The sequence below is a fragment of the Fringilla coelebs genome (assembly GCF_963513975.1).
Source record: "Fringilla coelebs genome assembly, chromosome: 32".
Taxonomy (NCBI): Eukaryota; Metazoa; Chordata; class Aves; order Passeriformes; family Fringillidae; genus Fringilla; species Fringilla coelebs.
This window is the reverse complement of record NC_140058.1, coordinates 35,624-58,799: the sequence shown is the minus strand read 5'-3', so window position 1 is coordinate 58,799 and position 23,176 is coordinate 35,624. Positions and strand designations below refer to the sequence as shown.

Sequence of the window (23,176 nt, the reverse complement as noted above, 5' to 3'; positions counted from 1 at the left end):
GGCCGTGTCCCCAGTGTCACATCCTGGTGCCACATCCCCGGTGTCACATCCTTGGTGTCACAGCCCTGGGCCGTGTCCCCAGTGTCACATCCTGGTGTCACATCGCGGTGTCACATCCTTGGTGTCACATCCTTGGTGTCACATCCTGGTGCCACATCCCCGGTGTCACATCCTTGGTGTCACAGCTCTGGGCCGTGTCCCCAGTGTCACATCGCGGTGTCACAGCCCTGGTGTCACATCCTTGGTGTCACAGCCCTGGGCCATGTCCCCAGTGTCACATCCTTGGTGTCACATCCCTGGGCTGTGTCCCTGGTGTCACATCGTGGTGTCACAGCCCCGGTGTCACATCCTTGGTGTCACATCGCAGTGTCAGATCCCCGGTGTCACAGCCCAGTGTCACATCGCGGTGTCACATCCTTGGTGTCACATCATGGTGTCACAGCCCAGTGTCACATCCTCGGGCCATGTCCCCAGTGTCACATCGCGGTGTCACATCCTTGGTGTCACATCCCGGTGTCACATCTCTGGTGTCACATCCCAGTGTCACATCTCGGTGTCACATCGCGGTGTCACATCGCGGTGTCACGTCTCTGGTGTCACATCCTTGGTGTCACATCTCTGGTGTCACATTCCAGTGTCACATCTCGGTGTCACATCGTGGGACTGGGCCCTGCAATGTCATGTCCGTGACGTGTCCGTGTCCCCAGGCCACCACTTGGTGTCCTTCAGTGCCATGTCCCCATTGCCACAGCCTGGGGACGTCTCTGTCCTCTGCCACTTCCCGGTGCCATCCCTGTGCCACATCCCGGTGCCACCTCTGTCCTGTGTCACATCCCGGTGCCATCCTGGTGCCACTCCTGTGTCCCCATGTCACTTCCCGGTGCCACCTCTGTTCTGTGTCCTGTGTCACTTCCCGGTGCCATCCTGGTGCCATCCCTGTGTGCCCATGTCACTTCCCGGTGCCATCTCTGTCCTGTGTCCCCGTGTCACGTTCCAGTGCCATCCCCATGTCACGTCCCAGTGCCATTTCTGTGCCATCCTTCATGTCCCCTCGCTGTCCCTCGCTGTCACATCCCCGTGCTGGCTCTCCACGCTGTCCCCTGTGTCACGTTCCTGCGCCATCTCCGTGTCCCCGAGTGCCATCTCCGTGTCACGTCCCCATGTCCTGCTGCCACCTCCGTGTCCCCTCAATGTCCCCTTGGGGCCGAGTGTCACATCCCCAGGCCCCGGCGTCACACCCGTGTCACATCCCCCAGCCATCTCCGTGTCCCTGGGCCACCTCCCAGAGTGTCACCTCCGAGTGTCACCTCAGTGTCACATCCCAGAGTGTCACACCCTCGGTGCCACCTCCCTGTCCTGTCCCCACACGGGACCCTGTGGGAAACTGAGGCAGGGCCAGGGGGACACAGAGGGGACAGGGGTGTCCCCTGGCCTCGGGAAGGTGGGGACAGTGGGAGGGGACAGCTGGGATGGCAGGGACACGCTGGGGACACTGCAGGCCAGGCCAGGGCTGTGGCGGCTGTGGAAGCGTCACCGTCACACTGGGTGTCACAGGGGGGTGGCACGGGGGGGTGGCACAGATGTCACCACCCCCAGTGGGTGTCACAGGTGTCCCTGTGCTGGGTGTGGCTGTCCCAGGGCTGTCCCAGCTGTCCCTGTGGTGTGCCACAGGGAATGTCCCAGCTGTCCCCGGTGTCCCCTGCCGGGCGTGGTGGCACCAGGCAGTGTCCCCGGGCTGTCCCAGGGGTGTCCCGGCTGTCCCCGGTGTCCCCTGCCGGGCGTGGTGGCGCCGGGCGGGCGCTACCTGGTGAAGAAGGGCAGGTGGTGGCCCAGGCCACCCCCCGGGCGCGGGGACTCTGTCCGGGCCATCACGTCCTTGAACCAGGTGGCCACATCCACCTCCAGCGTCTCGTAGCGCTTGATGAAGGTGTGCTCCTGTGGGGACAGGGGACATGGGGACATCGGGGACAGCAGGGACATGACGTGGGGACAGCGGGGACACGGGGACAGCAGGGACACAGCGACATGACATGGGGACAGCGGGGACAGCAGGGACGTGGGGCATGGGGACATCAGGACACTGGGGGATACGAGGACAAGGGAGCCACACTGGACATGGACACGGGGACATGACATGGGGACATCGGGGACAGCAGAGACAGCACAGGACATCAGGGACATTGGAGAAATAGGGACATGGGAACATCAGGGGACATGGGGACGCTGGGAACAGCAGGCACATGGGGATAGCAGGGATGACAGCAGGGGACATCAGGGACATTGGGGACACAGGGGACAGCAGGGGACACAGGGACATGACATGGGGACACTGGGGACAGCGGGGGACAGCGGGGACATGACATGGGGACATCGGGGACAGCACAGGACATCAGGGACATTGGGGAAATAGGGACATGGGGACATCAGGGGACATGGGGACGCTGGGAACAGCAGACACATGGGGATAGCAGGGATGACAGCAGGGGACATCAGGGACATTGGGGACAGCAGGGACATCGGGGACATGGGGACAGCAGGGATGTGGGGACATGGGGACATCAGGACACTGGGGGATATGAGGACAAGGGAACCACACTGGACACGGAGGACAAAGCTTGGGGACATGGGGACAGAGCACTGAGGGTTTGGGGACAAGGTGGGGACGGAGACACGGGACAGGGATAAGGCCTTGGGGACACGGGGACACAGGCACAAGGACATGGGGACAGACACAGGGACACAGCTGCAGACACATAGGGGAGGTGACAGGGACTTGGGGACCCCCAGGGACGGGGAGGGGGTGGCCGTGGCTCTGGTGACAGCCGTGATGGGGAGGTGGCCCTAGGGACACGAGTGACAGGGAAAGAGACAAATGTGATGGGACAGGTGACAGGTATGACAGGTGAGGCACTGACAGGGACAGGTAACGGGTGTGACAGGTGTGACAGTGACAGGTGTGACAGTGACAGGTGACAGTGCCACTCACCAGTAACTTGTTGTACTTTGGTCTCTTCCTGTGGTCCTTGGTGAGGCTGGGGGAGGGGACGGGGGGTGAGCACCTTTGGGACCCTGGGGCCACGTCCCCATGCCCCCCCTGTCCCCATGTCCCCCCCTGTCCCCATGTCCCCCCCGTCCCCCACCAGTCCCAGACGAAGGCCTGGAGCTCCCCAGAGAAGGGGGGGTGGCACCTTGGGGACCCCTGGGGCTCTGTCCCCCCCATGTCCCCTGTGCCCCCCCATGTCCCCCCCGTGTCCCCAACAGTCACGGATGAAGGCCTGGAAGTCCCCAGAGCATCTTGGGGACCCTCCTTGTCCCCTGTGTGTCCCCATGTCTCTGTGTCCCGTGTGTCCCCTTGTCCCCCTGTGCTCCCCACGTCCCCGCGTCCCCCCTGTGTCCCTATGTCCTGTGTGTCCGTGGCGTCACCTGTGTGTCCCCACGGTATCCCCCATGTCCCTGTGTGTCCCAATGTCCCCATGTCACCCATGTCCTCTGTATCCCCAAGTCCCCATGGTATCCCCCTTGTCCCCCATGTGTCCCAATGTCCCCCATGTCCCTATGTTCCCATGTCCCCCATGTCCCTGTGTGTCCCCATGTCCCTGTGTGTCCCAATGTCCCCATGTCCCCCATGTCCCTGTGTGTCCCCATGGTATCCCCCATGTCCCTGTGTGTCCCCATGTCCCTGTGTGTCCCCATGTCCCCTGTGTGTCCCTATGTCCCCCATGTCCCCATGGTATCCCCAATGTCCCTGTGTGTTCCCCATGTCCCTGTGTGTCCCCATGTCCCCAATGTCCCTATGTGTCCCCATGTCCCCGTGTGTCCCCCATGTCCCTGTGTGTCCCAATGTCCCCGTGTGTCCTCATGTCCCCCATGTCCCTGTGTATCCCCATGTCCCTGTGTGTCCCAATGTCCCTGTGTGTCCCCATGTCCCTGTGTGTCCCCATGTCCCCGTGTGTCCCCATGTCCCCCATGTCCCTGTGTGTCCCCATGTCCCCCATGTCCCCGTGTGTCCCCACATGCCCGTGTCCCCCCCTGTCCCCGATGTCCCCCATGTCCCCATGTGTCCCCATGTCCCCCATGTCCCCCCCTGTCCCCGATGTCCCCCATGTCCCTGTCTCCCCATGTCCCCGTGTGTCCCCACATGCCCGTGTCCCCCCTGTCCCCGCTGTCCCCACCAGTCTCGGACGAAGGCCTGGAAGTCCCCGGAGAAGCCCATGGCGGGGGGCAGCAGGGGCGGGTCCTCCTGCAGCACCTTGGTCAGCACCTCGAAATCCGTCTTGCAGTTCTGGTAGGGGAACTGCCCCGTGGCCAGCTCCACCTGGGGACACAGGTGACACAGGTGTGACAGGTGTGACAGGGACAGCAGTTCTGGTAGGGGAACTGCCCCGTGGCCAGCTCCACCTGGGGACACAGGTGACACAGGTGTGACACAGGTGTGACACACACAGGGACAGCAGTTCTGGTAGGGGAACTGCCCCGTGGCCAGCTCCACCTGGGGACACAGGTGACACAGGTGTGACACACACAGGGACAGCAGTTCTGGTAGGGGAACTGCCCCGTGGCCAGCTCCACCTGGGGACACAGGTGACACAGGTGTGACACACACAGGGACAGCAGTTCTGGTAGGGGAACTGCCCCGTGGCCAGCTCCACCTGGGGACACAGGTGACACAGGTGTGACACACACAGGGACAGCAGTTCTGGTAGGGGAACTGCCCCGTGGCCAGCTCCACCTGGGGACACAGGTGACACAGGTGTGACACACACAGGGACTGCAGTTCTGGTAGGGGAACTGCCCCGTGGCCAGCTCCACCTGGGGACACAGGTGACACAGGTGTGACAGGTGTGACAGCAGTTCTGGTAAGGGAACTGCCCTGTGGCCAGCTCCACCTGGGGACACAGGTGACACAGGTGTGACAGGTGTGACACACACACAGGTGTGACAGCTGTGACATGGACAGGTGACAGCTGTGACAGGGACAGGTGTGACAAGTATGACACAGGTGTGACAGCTGTGCCAGGGACAGGTGACAGGTGTGACACACACACAGGTGTGACAGCTGTGCCAAGGACAGGTGACAGGTGTGACAGGTATGACACAGGTGTGACAGCTGTGCCAGGGACAGGTGACAGGTGTGACAAGTATGACACAGGTGTGACAGCTGTGCCAGGGACAGGTGACAGGTGTGACACACACACAGGTGTGACAGCTGTGCCAAGGACAGGTGACAGGTGTGACAGGTATGACACAGGTGTGACAGCTGTGCCAGGGACAGGTGACAGGTGTGACACATGCACAGGTGTGACAGCTGTGCCAGGGACAGGTGACAGGTGTGACACACGCACAGGTGTGACAGCGGTGACAGGGACAGGTGACAGGTGTAACAGGTGTGACACAGGTGTGACAGCTGTGCCAGGGACAGGTGACAGGTGTGACACACGCACAGGTGTGACAGCGGTGACAGGGACAGGTGACAGGTGTGACAGGTGTGACACAGGTGTGACAGCTGTGCCAGGGACAGGTGACAGGTGTGACAGGTGTGACACAGGTGTGACAGCTGTGCCAGGGACAGGTGACAGGTGTGACAGGTGTGACACAGGTGTGACAGCTGTGCCAGGGACAGGTGACAGGTGTGACACACACACAGGTGTGACAGCTGTGCCAAGGACAGGTGACAGGTGTGACAGGTGTGACACAGGTGTGACAGCTGTGCCAGGGACAGGTGACAGGTGTGACAGGTGTGACACAGGTGTGACAGCTGTGCCAGGGACAGGTGACAGGTGTGGCACACGCACAGGTGTGACAGCTGTGCCAGGGACAGGTGACAGGTGTGGCACACGCACAGGTGTGACAGCTGTGACAGGGACAGGTGTCGTAGGGAGGTGTGGCACTGCAGGGCTGAGGTGGCACCGTGGGGACACACTCGGGACCCAGAGGTGGCCGGGGCCAGCCTGGGGACACTGGGGGGGGGCAGGGACACTTTGGGGACAGCTCGGTGACACTCTGGGGACAGCTGGGTAATGCTTTGGGGACACCGGGTGGGTCGGGGCGTTTTGGGGACAGCTCGGTGACACTCTGGGGACAGTTGGGTGGGTCGGGGACACTCTGGGGACCCTGGGTGACGTTTGGGGACCCTGGGTGACACTGGGGGACACTGGGGACACTCTGGGGACCCTGGGTGACGTTTGGGGACCCTGGGTGACATTGGGGGACACTGGGGATGCTGGGGACCCTGGGTGGTGTTTGGGGACCCTGGATGGCACTGGGGACACTCTGGGGACCCTGAGTGACGCTTGGGGATGCTGGGGACCCTGGGTAACATTTGGGGACACTTTAGGGACCTTGGGTGACATTTGGGGACACTGGGAATCCTGGGTGACACTGGGGAGGCTTTGGGGACCTTGGGTGACATCTGGGGACACTCTGAGGACCCTGGGTGACATTGGGGGACACTGGGAACCCTGGGTGACATTGGGGGTTGCTGGGGACCCTGGGTGACATTTGGGGACACTCTGGGGACCCTGGGTGATGTTTGGGGACCCTGGGTGACGTTTGGGGACGCTTTGGGGACCCTGGGGACACTCTGGGGACCCTGGTTGACGTTTGGGGATGCTGGGGACCCTGGGTAACATTTGGGGACACTCAGAGGACCCTGAGTGACACTGGGGACACTCTGGGGACCCTGGGTGACATTGGGGGACACTGGGGACCCTGGGTGACGTTTGGGGACCCTGGGTGATGTTTGGAGACCCTGGGTGACCCTGGGGACACTGTGGGGACCCTGGGTGACGTTTGGGGACGCTGTGGGGACCCTGGGTGACGTTTGGGGATGCTTTGGGGACCCTGGGTGACGTTTGGGGACCCTGGGTGACCCTGGGGACACTGTGGGGACCCTGGGTGACGTTTGGGGACGCTGTGGGGCCGGGCTCACCAGGGAGATGCCGAGGCTCCAGACGTCGGCGCGGATGTCGTAGTCGGGCTTGGTGGGGTCGGGGGGGTCGATGCGCTCGGGCTGGGGGAGGGGCAGCATTGGGGCCACGGGGTGGGGGCAGGGCCCCAGAACCCCCAACCCCAAACCTGGGAACCCCCAAACCCCAAACCTGGGAACCCCCAAACACCCAGAACCCCAACATGGGAACCCCCAAACACCCAGAACCCCAAACATGGGAACCCCCAAACACCCAGAACCCCAAACCCAAAACCTTGGAACCCCCAAAGACCCAAACCCCAAACCTGGGAACCCTAAAAGACCAAAAACTGGGAACCCCAAAACCCCAAACTTGGGAACCCCCAAAACCCCCAAACCCGGCAGGGACCCCAAAACCCCAAACGTGGGGAACTCAAAAAACCCCAAACCTGGGAACCCCCAAAAACCCAGAACCCCAACATGGGAACACCCAAACACCCAGAAGCCCCAACCCCAAACCTGGGAACCCCCAAAGACCCAAACCCCAAACCTGGGAACCCCCAAACACCCAGAACCCCAACGTGGGAATCCCCAAAGATCCAGAAACCCCAAACCTGGGAACCCCCAAAGACCAAAAACTGGGAACCCCAAAACCCCCAAACCCAGCAGGGACCCCAAAACCCCAAATGTGTGGGGGACTCCAAAACCCCAAACCTGGGAACCCCCAAACCCCAAACCCAGGAACCCCAAAGACCCAGAACCCCAAACCTGGGAACCCCCAAAGACCAAAAACTGGGAACCCCAAAACCCCAAACTTGGGAACCCCCAAACCTGGCAGGGACCCCAAAACCCCTAACGCATGGGGGACTCCAAAAACCCCAAACCTAGGAACCCCCAAACACCCAGAACCCCAAGCCTGGGAACCCCAAACCCCAAACCTGGGAACCCCCAAACCCCAAACCTGGGAACCCCCAAACATCCAGAACCCCAAACCTGGGAACCCCCAAACCCCCAACCTGGGGGGATCCCCCAAACCTCAGGGGATCCCCAACAGCCCCAAACCTGGGGGGCCCCATCCCAAGGCCGGGGTGCAGCCCCCCAATCCTGGGGACCCAACACTCCCCAATCCCCCCCAAAGGCCCGCTCTGGGGCTGATGCCCCCTGTGGCCCCCCAATGTCCCCATGTCCCCCATGTTCCTCATGTCCCCAGTGTCCCCAATGGCCCCCCCAACGTCCCCAGTTTCCCCTAATGTCCCCAACGTCCCCATGTTCCTCACATCCCCAATGTCCCCAGTGTCCCTCTAATGTCCCCAGTGTCCCCCTCAATGTCCCCATGTCTCCCCTGTGCCCAGTGTCTCCAATGTCCCCAGTGTCCCCCTATCCCCAATGTCCCCATGTCCCCACATCCCCAGTGTCCCCAGTGTCCCCATGTCCCTTCACCGCCATGTAGGCTGTACATCCTGCACTCTGAGGGATGTCCCCAATGTCCCAGGGGATGTCCCCAGTGTCCCACACCCCACACTCTGGGGGATGTCCACAGTGCCCCAGGGGATGTCCCCAACCCTGTCCCCATGTCCCCACATCCCCTCACCGCCATGTAGGCCGCACACCCCACACTCCAGGGGCTGTCCCCATGTCCCAGGGGATGTCCCCAGCCCTGTCCCCGTGTCCCCTCACCGCCATGTAGGCCACACAGCCCGCGCTCCAGGGGCTCTCCCCGTGTCCCCATGTCCCAGGGGATGTCCCTAACCCTGTCCCAGTGTCCCCATGTCCCCTCACCGCCATGTAGGCCACACAGCCCGCGCTCTGGGGGATGTTCCCAATATCCCAGGGGATGTCCCCAACCCTGTCCCTGTGTCCCAGCGGATCTCCCCAACCCTGTCCCCATGTCCCCACGTCCCCTCACCGCCATGTAGGCCGCACAGCCTGCGCTCCAGGGGCTGTCCCCATGTCCCAGGGGATGTCCCCAACCCTGTCCCCATGTCCCAGGGGATGTCCCCAACCCTGTCCCCATGTCCCCAGGGATGTCCCCATGTCCCCTCACCGCCATGTAGGCCGCACAGCCCGCGCTTTGGGGGATGTCCCCATGTCCCACGGGATGTCCCTAACCCTGTCCCCGTGTCCCCAGGGATGTCCCCAACCCTGTCCCCATGTCCCAGGGGATGTCCCCAACCCTGTCCCCATGTCCCAGGGGATGTCCCCAACCCTGTCCCCATGTCCCCAGGGATGTCCCCGTGTCCCCTCACCGCCATGTAGGCCGCACAGCCCGCGCTCCGGGTCTTGGCCTTGGAGTCCACCAGGCGGCCGCTGATGCCGAAGTCGCAGAGCTTGACCTGGCCCCGCTCGTCCAGCAGGATGTTGGAGGGTTTGACATCCCTGTGGATCACCCCGTGCTTCTCCTTCAGGTACAGCAGCGCCTTCACGATCTGCGGGACAGGGATTGTCCCCAGAGTCACCTCTGTGCCACCACCACCCTGCCCACAACACCCTGACTGTCCCCAGAGTCACCTCTGTGCCACCCTGTGCCACCACCACCCTGCCCAGAACACCCTGACTGTCCCCAATGTCACCTCTGCGCCACCATCACTCTGCCCAGAACACCCTGACTGTCCCCAATGTCACCTCTGTGCCACCACCACCCTGCCCACAACACCCTGACTGTCCCCAGAGTCACCTCTGTGCCACCCTGTGCCACCACCACCCTGCCCAGAACACCCTGACTGTCCCCAATGTCACCTCTGCGCCACCACCACCCTGCCCAGAACACCCTGACTGTCCCCAATGTCACCTCTGCGCCACCATCACTCTGCCCAGAACACCCTGACTGTCCCCAGTGTCACCTCTGTGCCACCATCACTCTGCCCAGAACACCCTGACTGTCCCCAGTGTCACACCTCTGTGCCACCATCCTGCCCAGAACACCCTGACTGTCCCCAGTGTCACCTCTGCGCCACCATCACCCTGCCCACAACACCCTGACTGTCCCCAGTGTCCCCTGGGGGTCACCCCGTGCTTCTCCTTCAGGTACAGCAGCGACTTCACCATCCGTGGGGACAGCAGTGACAGTCCCCAAGTGTCACCTCTGCTTGCTGTCACTGTCACCCTGCCCACTTGGGAATGGGGTGCTGGATCCAGGGGACCCCCTGCCTGTCCCCACTGTCCCCAATGCTCCTGGTGTCCCCACTGTCCCCACTGTCCCCAGTGCTCCTGGTGTCCCCACTGTCCCCACTGTCCCCAGTGCTCCTGGTGTCCCCACTGTCCTTACTGTCCCCAATGCTCCTGGTGTCCCCAATGCTCCTGGTGTCCCCACTGTCCCCAATGCTCCTGTTGTCCCCACTGTCCCCAATGCTCCTGCTGTCCCCACTGTCCCCAATGTTCCTGTTGTCCCCAATGTCCCCAGTGCCCCACTGTCCCTCACCATCACCACCATCTTGCCCAGGATGCCAGGACCCCTCTGCCTGTCCCCAGTGTCCCTGGTGTCCCCAATGTCCCAACTGTCCCAAGGGCCACTCACTGCCGCTGTCATCCTGCCCAGAACCCCAAGGCCACCCTGCGTGTCCTCAATATCCCCACTGCCCCCAGTGTCCCCAAGGCTCCTGTTGTCCCCAATGTCCCCAGTGTCCCCCCCGTCCCCAAGGCTCAGGGTGCCCCCAGTGTCCCCGGTATCCCCAATGGCCCCACTGTCCCCAATGTCCTCAGTGTCCCCATATGTCCCAAACCTCCCCAATGTCCCCAAGGCTCCACGTGTCCCCAGTACCCCCAATGTCCTCAGTGTCCCCAATGTCCCCCCAGTGCCCCCAATGTCCCCAGTGTCCCCCTGCTGTCACTCACTGCTACCGTCACCTTGCCCAAAATCCCAGAGCCACCCGGCTTGTCCAGTGTCCCTAATGCTCCCGTTGTCCCCAATGTCCCCAATGTCCCCCCTGTCCCCAGTGCCCCCAGCATCCCCATATGTCCCGAGTGTCCCCAGTGTCCCCCTGTCCCCAATGTCCCGAGTGTCCCCAATGTCCCGAGTGTCCCCCCATCCCCATATGTCCCAAATCTCTCCAATGTCCCCAAGGCTCCAGGTGTCACAAGTGTCCCCAATGCCCCCAGTGTCCCCCTCCCCCCTGTCCTGCTTGTCCCCAGTGTCCCCAAGGCTCCAGATGTCCCCAGTGTCCCCCCTGTCCTGGTCGTCCCCAATGTCCCCAATACCCCCAGTGTCCCCAAGGCTCCAGGTGTCACGAGTGTCCCCAATATCTCCAGTGTCCCCCCGTCCCTGTCGTCCCCAGTGTTCCCAGGGTCCCCAAGGCTCCAGGTGTCCCCAGTGTCCCCAGTTTCCCCAATGTCTCCAGTGTCCCCAGTGTCCCCCCTGTCCCCATCATCTCCAGTGTCCCCAGTTGTCCCCAAGGCTCCAGGTGTCCCCAGTTTCCCCAATGTCCCCAATGTCCCCAATGTCCCTGCTGTCCCTGCTGTCCCCAATGTCCCCAATGTCCCCAATGTCCCCAGTGCCCCCAATGTCCCCGCTGTCCCCAGTGTCCCCAGTGTCCCCGGTTTCCCCAATGTCCCTGGTGTCTCCAATCCCCCAGATGTCCCTGCTGTCCCCAGTGTCCCCCCGTCCCCGCTGTCCCCAATGTCCCCACTGTCACTCACTGCCACCGTCATCTTGCCCAGGATGCGCTCGGGGATGGGGCCCTGGATTCTCTTCTTGAGCTTCTCGGCGCAGGTGCCCATGAGCTCCATGGCGATGAACACGTCGGTCTGGGGAGGGACGGCGTACTGGGGGCACTGGGAGCACTGGGGGGGACTGGGGGGTACTGGGGGGGACTGGGGGTACGGGGGGCACTGGGGGGCACGGGGGGCACTGGGGGTACTGGGGGTACTGGGGGGGACTGGGGGCACTGTGGGGTACTGGGTGTACTGGGGGCACTGGGAGCACTGGGGGCACTGGGAGCACTGGGGGCACTGGGGGTACTGGGGGCACTGGGGGCACTGGGGGTACTGGGAGCACTGGGAGCACTGGGGGCACTGGGAGCACTGGGGGCACTGGGGGTACTGGGGGCACTGGGGGTACTGGGAGCACTGGCGGCACTGGGGGCACTGGGAGCACTGGAGAGGACTGGGAGCACTGGGGGAACTGGGGGTACTGGGGGTACTGGGGGCACTGGGGGGAGACTGGGAGCACTGGGGGCACTGGGGGTACTGGGGGGCACTGGGAGCACTGGGGGGCACTGGGGGTACTGGGAGCAATGGGGGCACTGGGAGCACTGGGGGGTACTGGGAGGGCACTGCGTGTACTGGGGGGCACTGGGGGTACTGGGGGGCACTGGGGAGCACTGGGGGGCACTGGGTGTACTGGGAGGGCAAAGGGAGCACTGGGAGGGCAATCCAGACCCGCCCCCCCTCCCCCCCCCCAGGCTCCCCTGAGTGCCTCAGGTGCCCCCCCAGGTGTCCCCCAGGTGTGCCCAGGTGTCCCCAGGCCCCCCAGGTGTGCCCAGGTGCTCACGTTGGTGATGAAGGTGCCGAAGCACTGCACGATGTAGGGGTACCCATAACCCCAGGTGTCCCCAGCTGTCCCCAGGCCCCCCCAGGTGTCCCCCAGGTGTCCCCAGGCCCCCCCAGGCCCCCCAGGTGTGCCCAGGTGCTCACGTTGGTGATGAAGGTGCCGAAGCACTGCCCGATGTAGGGGTACCAATAACCCCAGCTGTCCCCAGGTGTCCCCAGCTGTCCCCAGACCCCCCCAGGTGTCCCCCAGGTGTCCCCAGGCCCCCCAGGTGCGCCCAGGTGCTCACGTTGGTGATGAAGGTGCCGAAGCACTGCACCATGTAGGGGTACCCATAACCCCAGCTGTCCCCAGGTGTCCCCAGGTGTCCCCAGGCCCACCCAGGCCCCCCCAGGTGTGCCCAGGTGCTCACGTTGGTGATGAAGGTGCCGAAGCACTGCATGATGTAGGGGTACCCATAACCCCAGGTGTCCCCAGGCCCCCCAAGCTGTCCCCAGGTGTCCCCAGGCCCCCCCAGGTGTCCCCAGGCCCCCCCAGGTGTCCCCAGGTGTCCCCAGGCCGCCCAGGTGTGCCCAGGTGCTCACGTTGGTGATGAAGGTGCTGAAGCACTGCACGATGTAGGGGTACCCATAACCCCAAGTGTCCCCAGGTGTCCCCAGGCCCCCCAGGTGTCCCCAGGCCCCCCAGGTGTGCCCAGGTGCTCACGTTGGTGATGAAGGTGCCGAAGCACTGCACGATGTAGGGGTACCCATAACCCCAGCTGTCCCCAGGTGTCCCCAGGTGTCCCCAGGCCCCCCAGCTGTCCCCAGGTGTCCCCAGGCCCCCCAGGTGTGCCCAGGTGCTCACGTTGGTGATGAAGGTGCCGAAGCACTGCACGATGTAGGGGCAGTCGTGGCTCTTGAGCACCACGTCCAGGTCCATCAGGATCCGCTTGTTCTCCTCGCGGTTCCCCGAGCGCCGCATTTGCTGCGGGGGACACCGGGGGGGTCACAGGTGTCACCAGGGGGTCACAGAGGGTCATCAGGGGTCACAGGGGGTCCCAAGGGTCACAGGGGGACACGGGTGTCATGGGAGGGTCAGAGGTGTCCCATGGGGTCACAGGTGTCACCAGGGGGTACGAGTGTCATGCGGGGTCACAGGTGTCACCGGGGGTCACAGGGGGGTCACAGGGGTCACCGGGGGTCACAGGGGGGTCACACGTGTCCCAGGGGGTCACAAGCGTCACTGGGGGTCACAGGTGTCATGGGGGGTCACAGATGTCCCAGGGGGTCACAAGTGTCACCAGGGGGTCACACGTGTCACCAAGTGTCCCAGGGGTCACGGGGTGGGGGGGGGGGGGGGTGTCACAGGTGTCACTGAGGGTCACAGAGGGTCACGGGTGTCATGGGGGGTCACGGGTGTCACCAGGGAGTCACAGGGAGGTCACAGGTGTCACAGGGGGTTGCAGGTGTCACCAGGGTCACAGGTGCCAGAGGGAGGTCCCAGGTGTTGTGGGGGGTCACAGGTGTCACCAGGGGTCACAGGGGGGGTCACAGGTGTCCTGGGGGTCACAGGTGTCACCAAGTGTCCCAGGGGTCACGGGGTGGGGGGGTCACAGGTGTCACCAGGGGTCACAGGTGTCACCAGGGGGTCACAGGTGTCACCACGGGTCACAGACAGGTCATAGGTGTCACAGGGGTGTCACAGGTGTCACAGGGGGTTGCAGGTGTCACCAGGTGTCACCGGGGCCACAGGTGTCATGGGGGGGTCCCAGGTGTTGTGGGGGGTCCCAGGTATCACAAAGGGTCATGGGGGGTCACAGGTGTCTCGGGGGGGTCACAAGTGTCACCAGGGGTCACTGGGGGTCACAGGTGTCACAGGGGGTTGCAGGTGTCACCAGGGGTCACAGGTGTCACCAGGGGTCACAGGGGGTTGCAGGTGTCACCAGGGGTCACAGGTGTCATGGGGGGGTCCCAGGTGTCATGGGGGGGGTCCCAGGTGTCATCGGGGGGGGTCACAGGTGTCACTGAGGGGGTCCCAGGTGTCATGGGGGGTTCCCAGGTGTCATGGGGGGGTTCCCAGGTGTCCCACAGGGGTCCCAGGTGTCCTGGGGGCGTCCCAGGTGTCACGGGGTGGTCCCAGGTGTCCCAGGTGTCGGGGGTGGTCCCAGGTGTCCCAGGTGTCGGGGGGGTTCCCAGGTGTCCCAGGTGTCACGGGGGGGTGGTCCCAGGTGTCCCCCCCGGTGTCCCCAGGGCGGGCCCAGTGTGCACCTTGACGGCGATGACGTGGCCGGTCTTGCGGAAGCGCATCTTCCACACCTGCCCGCAGGTGCCGCTGCCGATCTCGCCCAGGTTCTCCAGGTCGTTGATCTCCGCCTGGTACCGCTGGGGAGGAGGGGGGTCAGGGCCCACCTGGGACAGCCCGGGCTCCCCCCACGGCCAGGTAACCCCCCCAGTCCTCACCTGTGCACCCCACGGCCACGTAACCCCTCCCACGGCCAGGTAACCCCCCCCAGTCCTCACCTGTGCACCCCATGGCCAAGTAACCCCTCACACAGCCAGGTAACCCCCCCCCATCCTCACCTGTGTCCCCCAGAGCCAGGAACCCCCCCACAGTCAGGTAAACACCCCCCCCCCCCCCATCCTCACCTGGGCCCCCACCATGCCCACATGCCCCCCCATCCTCACCTGTTCCCCCCCACAGGCAGGTAACCCCCCCAATTCACCTGTCCCCCCATGGCCAGGTAACCCCCCCCTGACTCACCTGGCCCCCCCCTTGGCCAGGTAACACCCCTGACTCACCTGTGTCCCCCCCCCCATAGCCAAGTAACCCCCCTGACTCACCTGCCCCCCCCCCCCCATGGCCAGGTAACCCCCCTGACTCACCTGTCCCCTGCATGGCCAGGTAACCCCCCTGACTCATCTGGCCCCCCATTACCAGGTAACCCCCCTGACTCACCTGTCCCCCCATAGCCAAGTAACCCCCCTGACTCACCTGCCCCCCCCCCTCATGGCCAGGTAACCCCCCTGACTCACCTGTCCCCTGCATGGCGAGGTAACCCCCCTGACTCACCTGGCCCCCCACAGCCAGGTAACCCCCCTGACTCACCTGGCCCCCCACGGTCAGGTACCCCGTCTGTTTCATGATCTCCTGCAGCTTCTGGTCGATCTCAATGCTAGGGAGGCAATGGGAGAATTCAGCCAATCAGCTCAAGGCATGGGGAGAGCTCAGCCAATCAGTTCAGGGCACTAGGAGAGTTCAGCCAATCAGCTCAGGAAATGGAGAGAGCCCAGCCAATCAGATTAGGGTTATGGGAAAGCCCAGCCAATCAGCTCACAGGGAATCACAGCTCTGGCCAAAGGCGTGACAGGAATCCTGCCTGCCTGGCCAATCAGCACCCAGGGGTTCCTGGGCCAGCTAACCAATCAGCACCCAGGGGGCTCTTCTACTCCTGGCCAATGAGCGCACAGCACTCCTGCCCACCAGGCCAATCAGCAGCTGGGATCGTCTGAACCATCAACCAATCAGCAGCTGCAAGCTCTGCTCCAGCCAATCACTGTTTAAGATCACCCTGAAGCTCTGGCCAATGAGAACACACCACTCCCTGAGCTCTGGCCAATCAGGGCCTACAAGGCCTCAGAGCAGCGGCCAATCAGCGCCCACAGCTCCTGAACATCCGACCAACTGCTGCGCAAACCCTCCAGCCCAGCCAATCAGAACACACGGCCCCTTGGATCTCCAGCCAATCAGAGCACAAGCTCTCCCTGGAATCTCTGGCCAATCACCACCTGTCGACTCCTGTCTATCCAGCCAATTAGCATAAGCCTCCTGCTCAGCCAATCAGCTCACGTCATCACCCTAGAATTCTACCCAATCAGGGCATGGAATCCTCCCTGATTTCTGGCCAATCAGAGCACATGATCTCCCCAAACCTCTGACCCAATCAGAGCACAGGACTTCCCCAATCCTCTGACCAATCAGAGCACAGGACTTCCCCAAACCTGTGACCAATCAGAGCACAGGACCTCCCCAAACCTCTGACCAATCAGAGCACAGAACTTCCCCAAACCTGTGACCAATCAGAGCACAGGACCTCCCCAAACCTCTGACCAATCAGAGCACAGGACTTCCCCAATCCTCTGGCCAATCAGGGCACAAGACTTCCCCAATCCTCTGGCCAATCAGGGCACAGGATCCCCAGCCCCTCAGGCCAATCTGTTCCCAGGCTCTCCCCAATGAACCAATCAGCTTCCAGGCTCCTCCCTATTGGCTGATCAGCACCCAGACTCTCCCCAATCAGCTTCCGGGCCCTCCCCAACCAACCAATCGGCTTCCGGGCTCCTCCCCATCAGCCAATGAGGGCTCGGGGGCGTGTCCTCACCTCTCCAGGCTGCGCGGCACCAGGAAGGGGGGCGGGGGCAGCCCCAGCATCTGCCGGGGCCGGGGGGGGGGCGCGGGCTGGGGGCTCTCGGGGGGCCCCCCCCGGCCCCCCTCGCTCACCAGGGGCAGCTGCAGGGCTGGGGGGGAGAGCAGAGTCAGAGACCCCAAAAATGGGGAGGGAACCCCAAAAACGGGGAGAGAAACCCAAAATGGGGAGAGAAACCCAAAAAACGGGGAGGGAAACCCAAAATGGGGAGAGAACCCCAGAAATGGGGAGGGAACCCCAAAAAATGGGGAGGGAACCCCAAAAACAGGGAGAGAAACCCAAAAAATGGGAAGGGAACCCCAAAATGGGGAGAGAAACCCAAAAACGGGGAGGGAAACCCCCAAAATGGGGAGGGAACCCAAAAAAATGGGGAGGGGACCCCAAAAACAGGGAGAGAAAGCCAAAAAATGGGGAGGGAAACCCAAAAAACGGGGGGGAGAACCCCAGAAATGGGAAGAGAACCCCAGAAATGGGGAGGGAACCCCAAAACCAGGGAGAACCCCAGAAATGGAGAACACCAAAACCAGGGAGAACCTCAAAAAAGGGGGGGAGAACCCAAAAAAGGGGAGAGAAACCTAAAAATGGGGAGGCACAGAACCCCAAAAATGGTTCACAGAACCCCAAAATGGTGAGTCCAAAAAAAGGGGAATAAATGCCAGAAATGGGGTGAGAACCCCAAAACAAAATGGAGAACCCAAAAAAGGCGAGAGAACCCCAAAGATGAGCAAGAACCTAAAAAATGGGGAGAGAACCCTAAAAACGGAAAACTCAAAAAGAGGACAGAATCTCAAAAAAGGGGAGAGGTCCCAAAAAATGGAGAACCCCAAAAAAGGGGAGAGAAACCTAAAAAAGGAGAACTCCAAAGATGGAGAGAGACAGAACCCCAAAATTTGGGCAGAGAATGCAAAAAATGGGGGAGAGAACCCCAAATTAGGGAGAGAACCTAAAATTTGGGAGAGAACCCCAAGAGTGGGGAGAGAACCCTGAAAACGGGGAGAGAAGGACCAGGGACCCCAAAAATGGGGAGAGAACTCTAAAAATAGGGGGAGACACAGCAGGGACCCCAAAATCCATGTGGGGGGAGAGAGAAACTGGTCAGGAACCCCAAAACTGGGATGGGGGGGACAAAAAAAAAACCCAAAACTGAGGAGAGACTTGTCAGGAACATAAAAATAGAGAATGGAGGTGTCAGGAACCCCAAAAGTGGTGGGGGACATGTCAGAACCCCAAAAATGGAAGGAAAAACATCAGGACCCCAAAAATAGGGGGGAGAAAATCGTCAAGACCCGAAAACTTGGGGGGAAGAAAGGTCAGAACCCCATAAACTGGGGGGGCACAGGGAGCCCCCATTTCATCTTCTTTTCTTGCCCCGTGTCCCCAAATTCTTTTCCATTTTTTCCCTCCCTGCCCCATTTTTTCTCCAATTCCCCCCAATTTTTCCTCATTTCCCCCATTCCTGCCCCACTTTTCCTCATTCTTCCCCTTCATTATTTCCCATTTCCCCTAATTTTCCCCATTCCTGCCCCATTTTTTCCCCTTCCCATCCCATTTCCCTCTCTCCCCATTTTTTCCCCATTCCCAGCTCCCTCTCCTGCCCCATTTTTCCCTGTTTTCCCCATTTCCCCCAATTTTCCCACCTATTTTTCTCAATTTCCCCCCCCACTTTTCCCAATTTTCCACTTCCCCCCGTTTTTCCCCATTTACCCTGGATTTTCCCATTTTCCCCCCCAATCTTTCCCAATTCCTCCTGATTTCCCCCCATTTTTCCCACTTCCCCCCTATTTCCCACTGTTTCCCCCAATTTCTCCCCATCTCCCTGTTTTCTCAGTTCCTCCCAAATTTTCCCCATTTCCCCCGTTTCCCTCCCAATTTTCCCCCATTTTCTCCCATTTCCCCCCCCATTTTTTCTCCAATTTCTCCCAATTCCCCCAATTCCCATTTCCTCCAAACTTCTCCCCATTTCCCTCCCAGTTTTTCCAATTTTTTCCCCATTTTCTCCCACTTTCCCCCCATTTTTCCCAATTTCCCCCCATTTCCCCCTCAATTTTCTCCCAGTTTTTCCAAATTTTCCCCCATTTCCCCCCAATCCTCCCTGTTTTCCCCCGTTTTTTCCATTTTCTCCCCCATTTCTCCCAATTTTCCCCAATTTCCGTGGTTTTCCCCATTGCCCTCCAGTTTTTCACAATTTTCCCCATTTTCCCCCATTTTTTCCATTTCCCCCATTTTTCTCCCAGTTTTCCCAAATTTTTCCCCCTTTTCTCCCATTTCTCCCAATTTCTCTCCCATTTTTCCCAATTTCCCATTTTTCACAATTTGCCCCCAATTTCCTCTGCTTTTCCTCCCATTTCCCCCCTATTTCCCCTCCAATTTTTTCCCCATTTCCCCCCATTTTCCCATTTTCCTCCCAGTTGTTCCAATTTCCCCACAATTTCCCTTGATTTTTCCCCAATTTTTCCCATTTCCCCCGTTTTTCCTCACAGATTTTCCCGTTTCCCCTGTTTTTCCCGTTCCCCCCCCCCGTTTTTCCCGTTTTCCCCCATTTTTCCCATTTTCCCCCCGTTTTTCCCGTTTCCCCCCGTTTTTCCTGTTTCCCTCACAGATTTTCCCGTTTCCCCCCCGTTTTTCCCCCGTTTTTCCCCGTTCCGTTCCCGGGCCGGCCGCATGCTGCAGGGGCCGGGGGGGGGAGGGGACACTCCATGCCACAGCCAGGGGGGGGAGGGGACACGGGGGGGGGGGAGGGGACATTCCGGGGGGAGGGGACACATTCCAGGGGGGAGGGGCATTCCGGGGTGGGGGAGGGGCAAAGAAACCGCTGGGGGGGGGTTAAATGGGGGGAGGGGTCCCCAAATTGGGGGGGGGGGGGGAGGGGTAAAGATGCTCCAAGGGGGGAAACTGAGGCACGGGGGGGGGAGGGGTTAAATGGGGGGAGGGGTCCCCAAATTGGGGGGGGAGGGGCAAAGCTGCCACGAGGGGGAAACTGAGGCACGGGGGGAGGGGTTAAAATGGGGAGGGGGTCCCCAGTTTGGGGAGGGGGAGGGGAGGTACCTGCTCGCTGGGACGGAGCGGGGGCGGGGCTAAGGGTGATGACGATGACTGGAGATGGGGGAGGGGCACGGGGTGAAAATAAAAAAAGGGGGGAAAATAAAAATAATAAATTAAAAAAAACAAAACAGAAAGAAAAAGAGAAAAAATTAAAAAGGGAGAGATTGGGGGTGGGGTGAGTTAATTAAATTAGGGGAATGAATTTAAATTGGGGGAATGAATTTAAATTGGGGGCAGAACTGGATTTAAATTCAGGGGAATAAATTGGGTAGCAAAAATGGATTTAAATTGGAGGAAATTAATTTAAATTTGGGGCAAAAATGAATTTTAATTGGGGGGAATGAATTTAAATTGGGGCGTAGAAAAGAATTTAAATTGGGGAGGAGAAATGAATTTAAATTGGAAGAAATAAACTGAAGTTGAAAGTTAAGGAGATATCGATTAAAATTGTGGGGAATGAAATTAAATGGGGGAAGAACAATTGAAATTGAGGGCAGAAAGCTAAATGTACTTCAACTAAAAAAAAGGAATTTAAATTGAGAGGAAAAAAAGGATTTAAATTGGGGGAATTCATTAAACTGGGGGGATGAGCTTTAATTAGGGTGGGGCAGAAATGAATTTAAATTGGGGGAAAATGAAACTGAGCTGAAGTTGGAGGGACAGGAATGAAATGGGGGGGACAAAATTGAGTTTAAATTGGGAGGGACAGAAATATAAATGAAATTTAAATGAAATTAAATTGGGGGAGGGAACAGAGATGAAACTGGGGGGGACAGGAGCAAAATTCAGAGGGAAAAATAAATTTGGGGGCAAAGAACTGAATTCAAATTAGGGATAAAAAATCACATTAAATTGGGGAGCTAAGGAATGAATTTGAGGAAAAATTTAAATTTGGGGGGATAAAAGTGAGCTTAAATTTGGAAGGGGGGGAGGGGAAAGGAAGTAGGGGGAGGGGCTTCTCCCCCCGGCCTGGAAAATCCCAAAAAATCCCCAAAATCTGCTGGGAATGGTCCTGGGATTCCTACCTGGAGGGGGATCCTCGAGGTGACAACTGGAGGGAAACCCCCCCAAAAAATCCCATTCCCGACCTCCCCCCACCAGAGCCCCCCAAAACCCCACTGGGAACCCCCAAATTCCCCCCCAAAATCCCTTCCCAGCCCCCCAAACCCCTGTGTCCCCCTAAACTGCCCTCAAATGGCCCCAAACTGCCCCAGAAGTCCCTAAAGCGCCCCAAAACTGACCTAAAATGACCCTAAACTGCCCCAAATTGTCCTTAAAACCCTGAAATAGCCTCGGATCCCCCCACAGAGCCCCCCCAAACAACCCCAAAGCGCCCCTAAACTGCCCCAAATGTCCCCAAAGCCCCCAAATACCCCCAGCACCCCAAACCACTCAGAACTGCCCCAAATTGTCCCTAAACCCCTTAAACTGACCCAGACCATCCTGAACATCCTCAAAACCGCCCCCCCCCAAAAAAAAACCCCAAAAAACCTGAACGGCCCTAAAATGGCCCAAAACTGCCTCAAACACCCCCAAAGTGACCCAAATCTGCCCCAAACACCCCAAAACTGCCCCAAACAGCTCAAAACTACCACAACCCCCCCTAAACCCCAGAATTACCCCAAAATGCTCCTAAACTGCCCCAAACACCCCAAAACCGCCCCTGAGGACCCAGAACTGCCCCAGAACGTCCCTAAACCGCCCCAAAGAGCCCGAAATTGTCCTAAAGAGCCCAAAACGGACTCGGAGCCCCCTAAAAGCCCCCCGGCCCCACAAACTGCCCCAAAATGGCCCCAAACTGCCCTAAAACGGCCCCAAGATGTCCCAAACACCCCAAACCTGCCCCGGACACACCAATTTTGCCCCAAACTCCCCAAATTTGTCCCAAATACCCCAAACCTGCCCCGGACACACCAAATTTGCCCCAAACTCCCCAAATTTGTCCCAAATACCCCAAACCTGCCCCGGACACCCCAAATTTGCCCCAAACTCCCCAATTTTGCCCCCAGCACCCCAAACCTGCCCCGGACACCCCAAATTTGCCCCAAACTCCTCAAATTTGCCCCGAGCACCCCAAACCTGCCCCGGACACCGCTGTCCCGGCCTCCTCCCCCCACACCGCCCGTTCCCCCCCGCTCCCCTCGCCCCCAGCCCCGCTCTCCCCTCACGGCCCCGCTCCCCCCCCTCACCCCCAGCGCGGCCTCCCCGCGGCCGCCCCGCCCCCCCCGGGCCGCTCCCGCCGCCCCCCGGCCCCGCTCACTGGGGCGGGCGCGGGCGGGGCCGATGTCGAGGTTGAGGTCGATTCTCCGCCGCGCCTCGCGGTTCTCCTGCTTCAGCTTCGCCTCCAGCCGCGAAAGCTTCTGCTCCAGCGAGGACGCCGCCATCTTCCCCCCCCCCGCGTCGCGCATGCGCGGGGCCCGCGAGGGGCGGGGCTGGGAGCCCCCGCCGGCCGCCGTACGGAGGGAGGGAGCGGAGGGCGCCGCCATCTTCCCGCTGAAACGGGCGATGCGCATGCGCTCGGCGCGGTGTTGGGAATTATGGGTCTCACCGGCTGCCGTAGGAAGAGAGTGCCTGTGGTCGCCGCCATCTTTGCCCTGGGACCGTTATTGCGCATGCGCGATTGACGGGAGGGCGTTGTGTGCCTCGGCTGCCGCTGGAGATGGGGGAGAGCTGAAGGGAGGACAAGGAGGGGTTTTCGGCTCCTTTGGCCGCTGTCGGAACGCGGGATGAGGGGGTGGGGAGAGGGCACGTGGCTTTTTGGCCCCGCTGGCCGCCGTACGGAAAAAGCGAACACGGACGCCGCCATCTTCACCGGGAAACTGCTATTGCGCATGCGCGTAGCAGACGGACTTTGGACCTCTCCGGCCGCTGTAGGAAAGAGGGACGTGGAGCTTATTTGGGGAGAAAACAGAGCGGAGTTTGGGCCTGTCCGGCCCCCGTAGGGGCACACGGAGGGGAGCGATCCCATATAAACGTTTATGGGGCCTTCCGGGCATGTGGGGGCAGCAGGGGACTGTTTGGGGGTCCTGTCGTTCGGAGGGGCCGTGGGGAGGCAGAGCATGATTCACAGCGGCTCGAAGAACATTGGGGCATTTGTGGTTTTAGCGGCGCCTGAGGCTTTTCTGGGGCTGTTTGGAGAAGTTGAGGCCATTTTTGAGGCTTGTTTATGGAGCGCGCTTTTTGGGCCCTGCCGGCCGCCGTAGGAGGCGCGGCAGCTCCAGCTGCTCCTGCAGGGCGCATGCGCAGAGGAGGGCGCTGTACGGCCCTGGCCCAGCAGCGGAGGGAGCGGCTCCTGTGGGACCAACGGCGCCCCCTGGCGGGCGGGAGGACCAGCGCATGCGCA

The 23,176-nt window shown here is 60.8% G+C and overlaps 1 protein-coding gene across 2 annotated transcripts; it reads right to left on the bottom strand.

Annotated features, from left to right (window-relative positions):
* Positions 1 to 538: 538 nt before the first annotated feature.
* Positions 539 to 22,240, bottom strand: MAP2K7 (mitogen-activated protein kinase kinase 7). Of its 2 annotated transcripts, XM_084223900.1 has the most exons (13): positions 22,094 to 22,240; positions 19,837 to 19,884; positions 16,747 to 16,882; positions 15,474 to 15,540; positions 14,636 to 14,749; positions 13,233 to 13,352; positions 11,537 to 11,644; positions 9,151 to 9,330; positions 6,929 to 7,009; positions 4,173 to 4,315; positions 2,987 to 3,032; positions 1,805 to 1,935; positions 539 to 670 (listed from the first exon to the last, which is right to left on the bottom strand). In XM_084223900.1, exons 1-13 carry the CDS (start codon positions 22,215 to 22,217, stop codon positions 625 to 627), a joined length of 1,344 nt encoding a protein of 447 aa, XP_084080026.1. In that variant the 5' UTR covers positions 22,218 to 22,240; the 3' UTR covers positions 539 to 624. The 2 variants fall into 2 exon arrangements, with proteins under 2 accessions (XP_084080026.1, XP_084080027.1); XM_084223901.1 differs by lacking the exon at positions 19,837 to 19,884.
* Between the last annotated feature and the right edge of the window lie 936 nt (positions 22,241 to 23,176).

Excerpts from the sequence above, each read along its gene's own strand:
- MAP2K7 (XM_084223900.1), bottom strand. The coding sequence starts at position 22,217 with ATGGCGGCGTCCTCGCTGGAGCAGAAGCTTTCGCGGCTGGAGGCGAAG. Across the intron at positions 16,883-19,836 it reads CGCTCCGTCCCAGCGAGCAG|CCCTGCAGCTGCCCCTGGTG; the intron begins GTACCTCCCCTC and ends TCTCCCCCCCAG. Across the intron at positions 9,331-11,536 it reads TGGGCAAGATGACGGTGGCA|ATCGTGAAGGCGCTGCTGTA; the intron begins GTGAGTGACAGT and ends CCTGTCCCGCAG.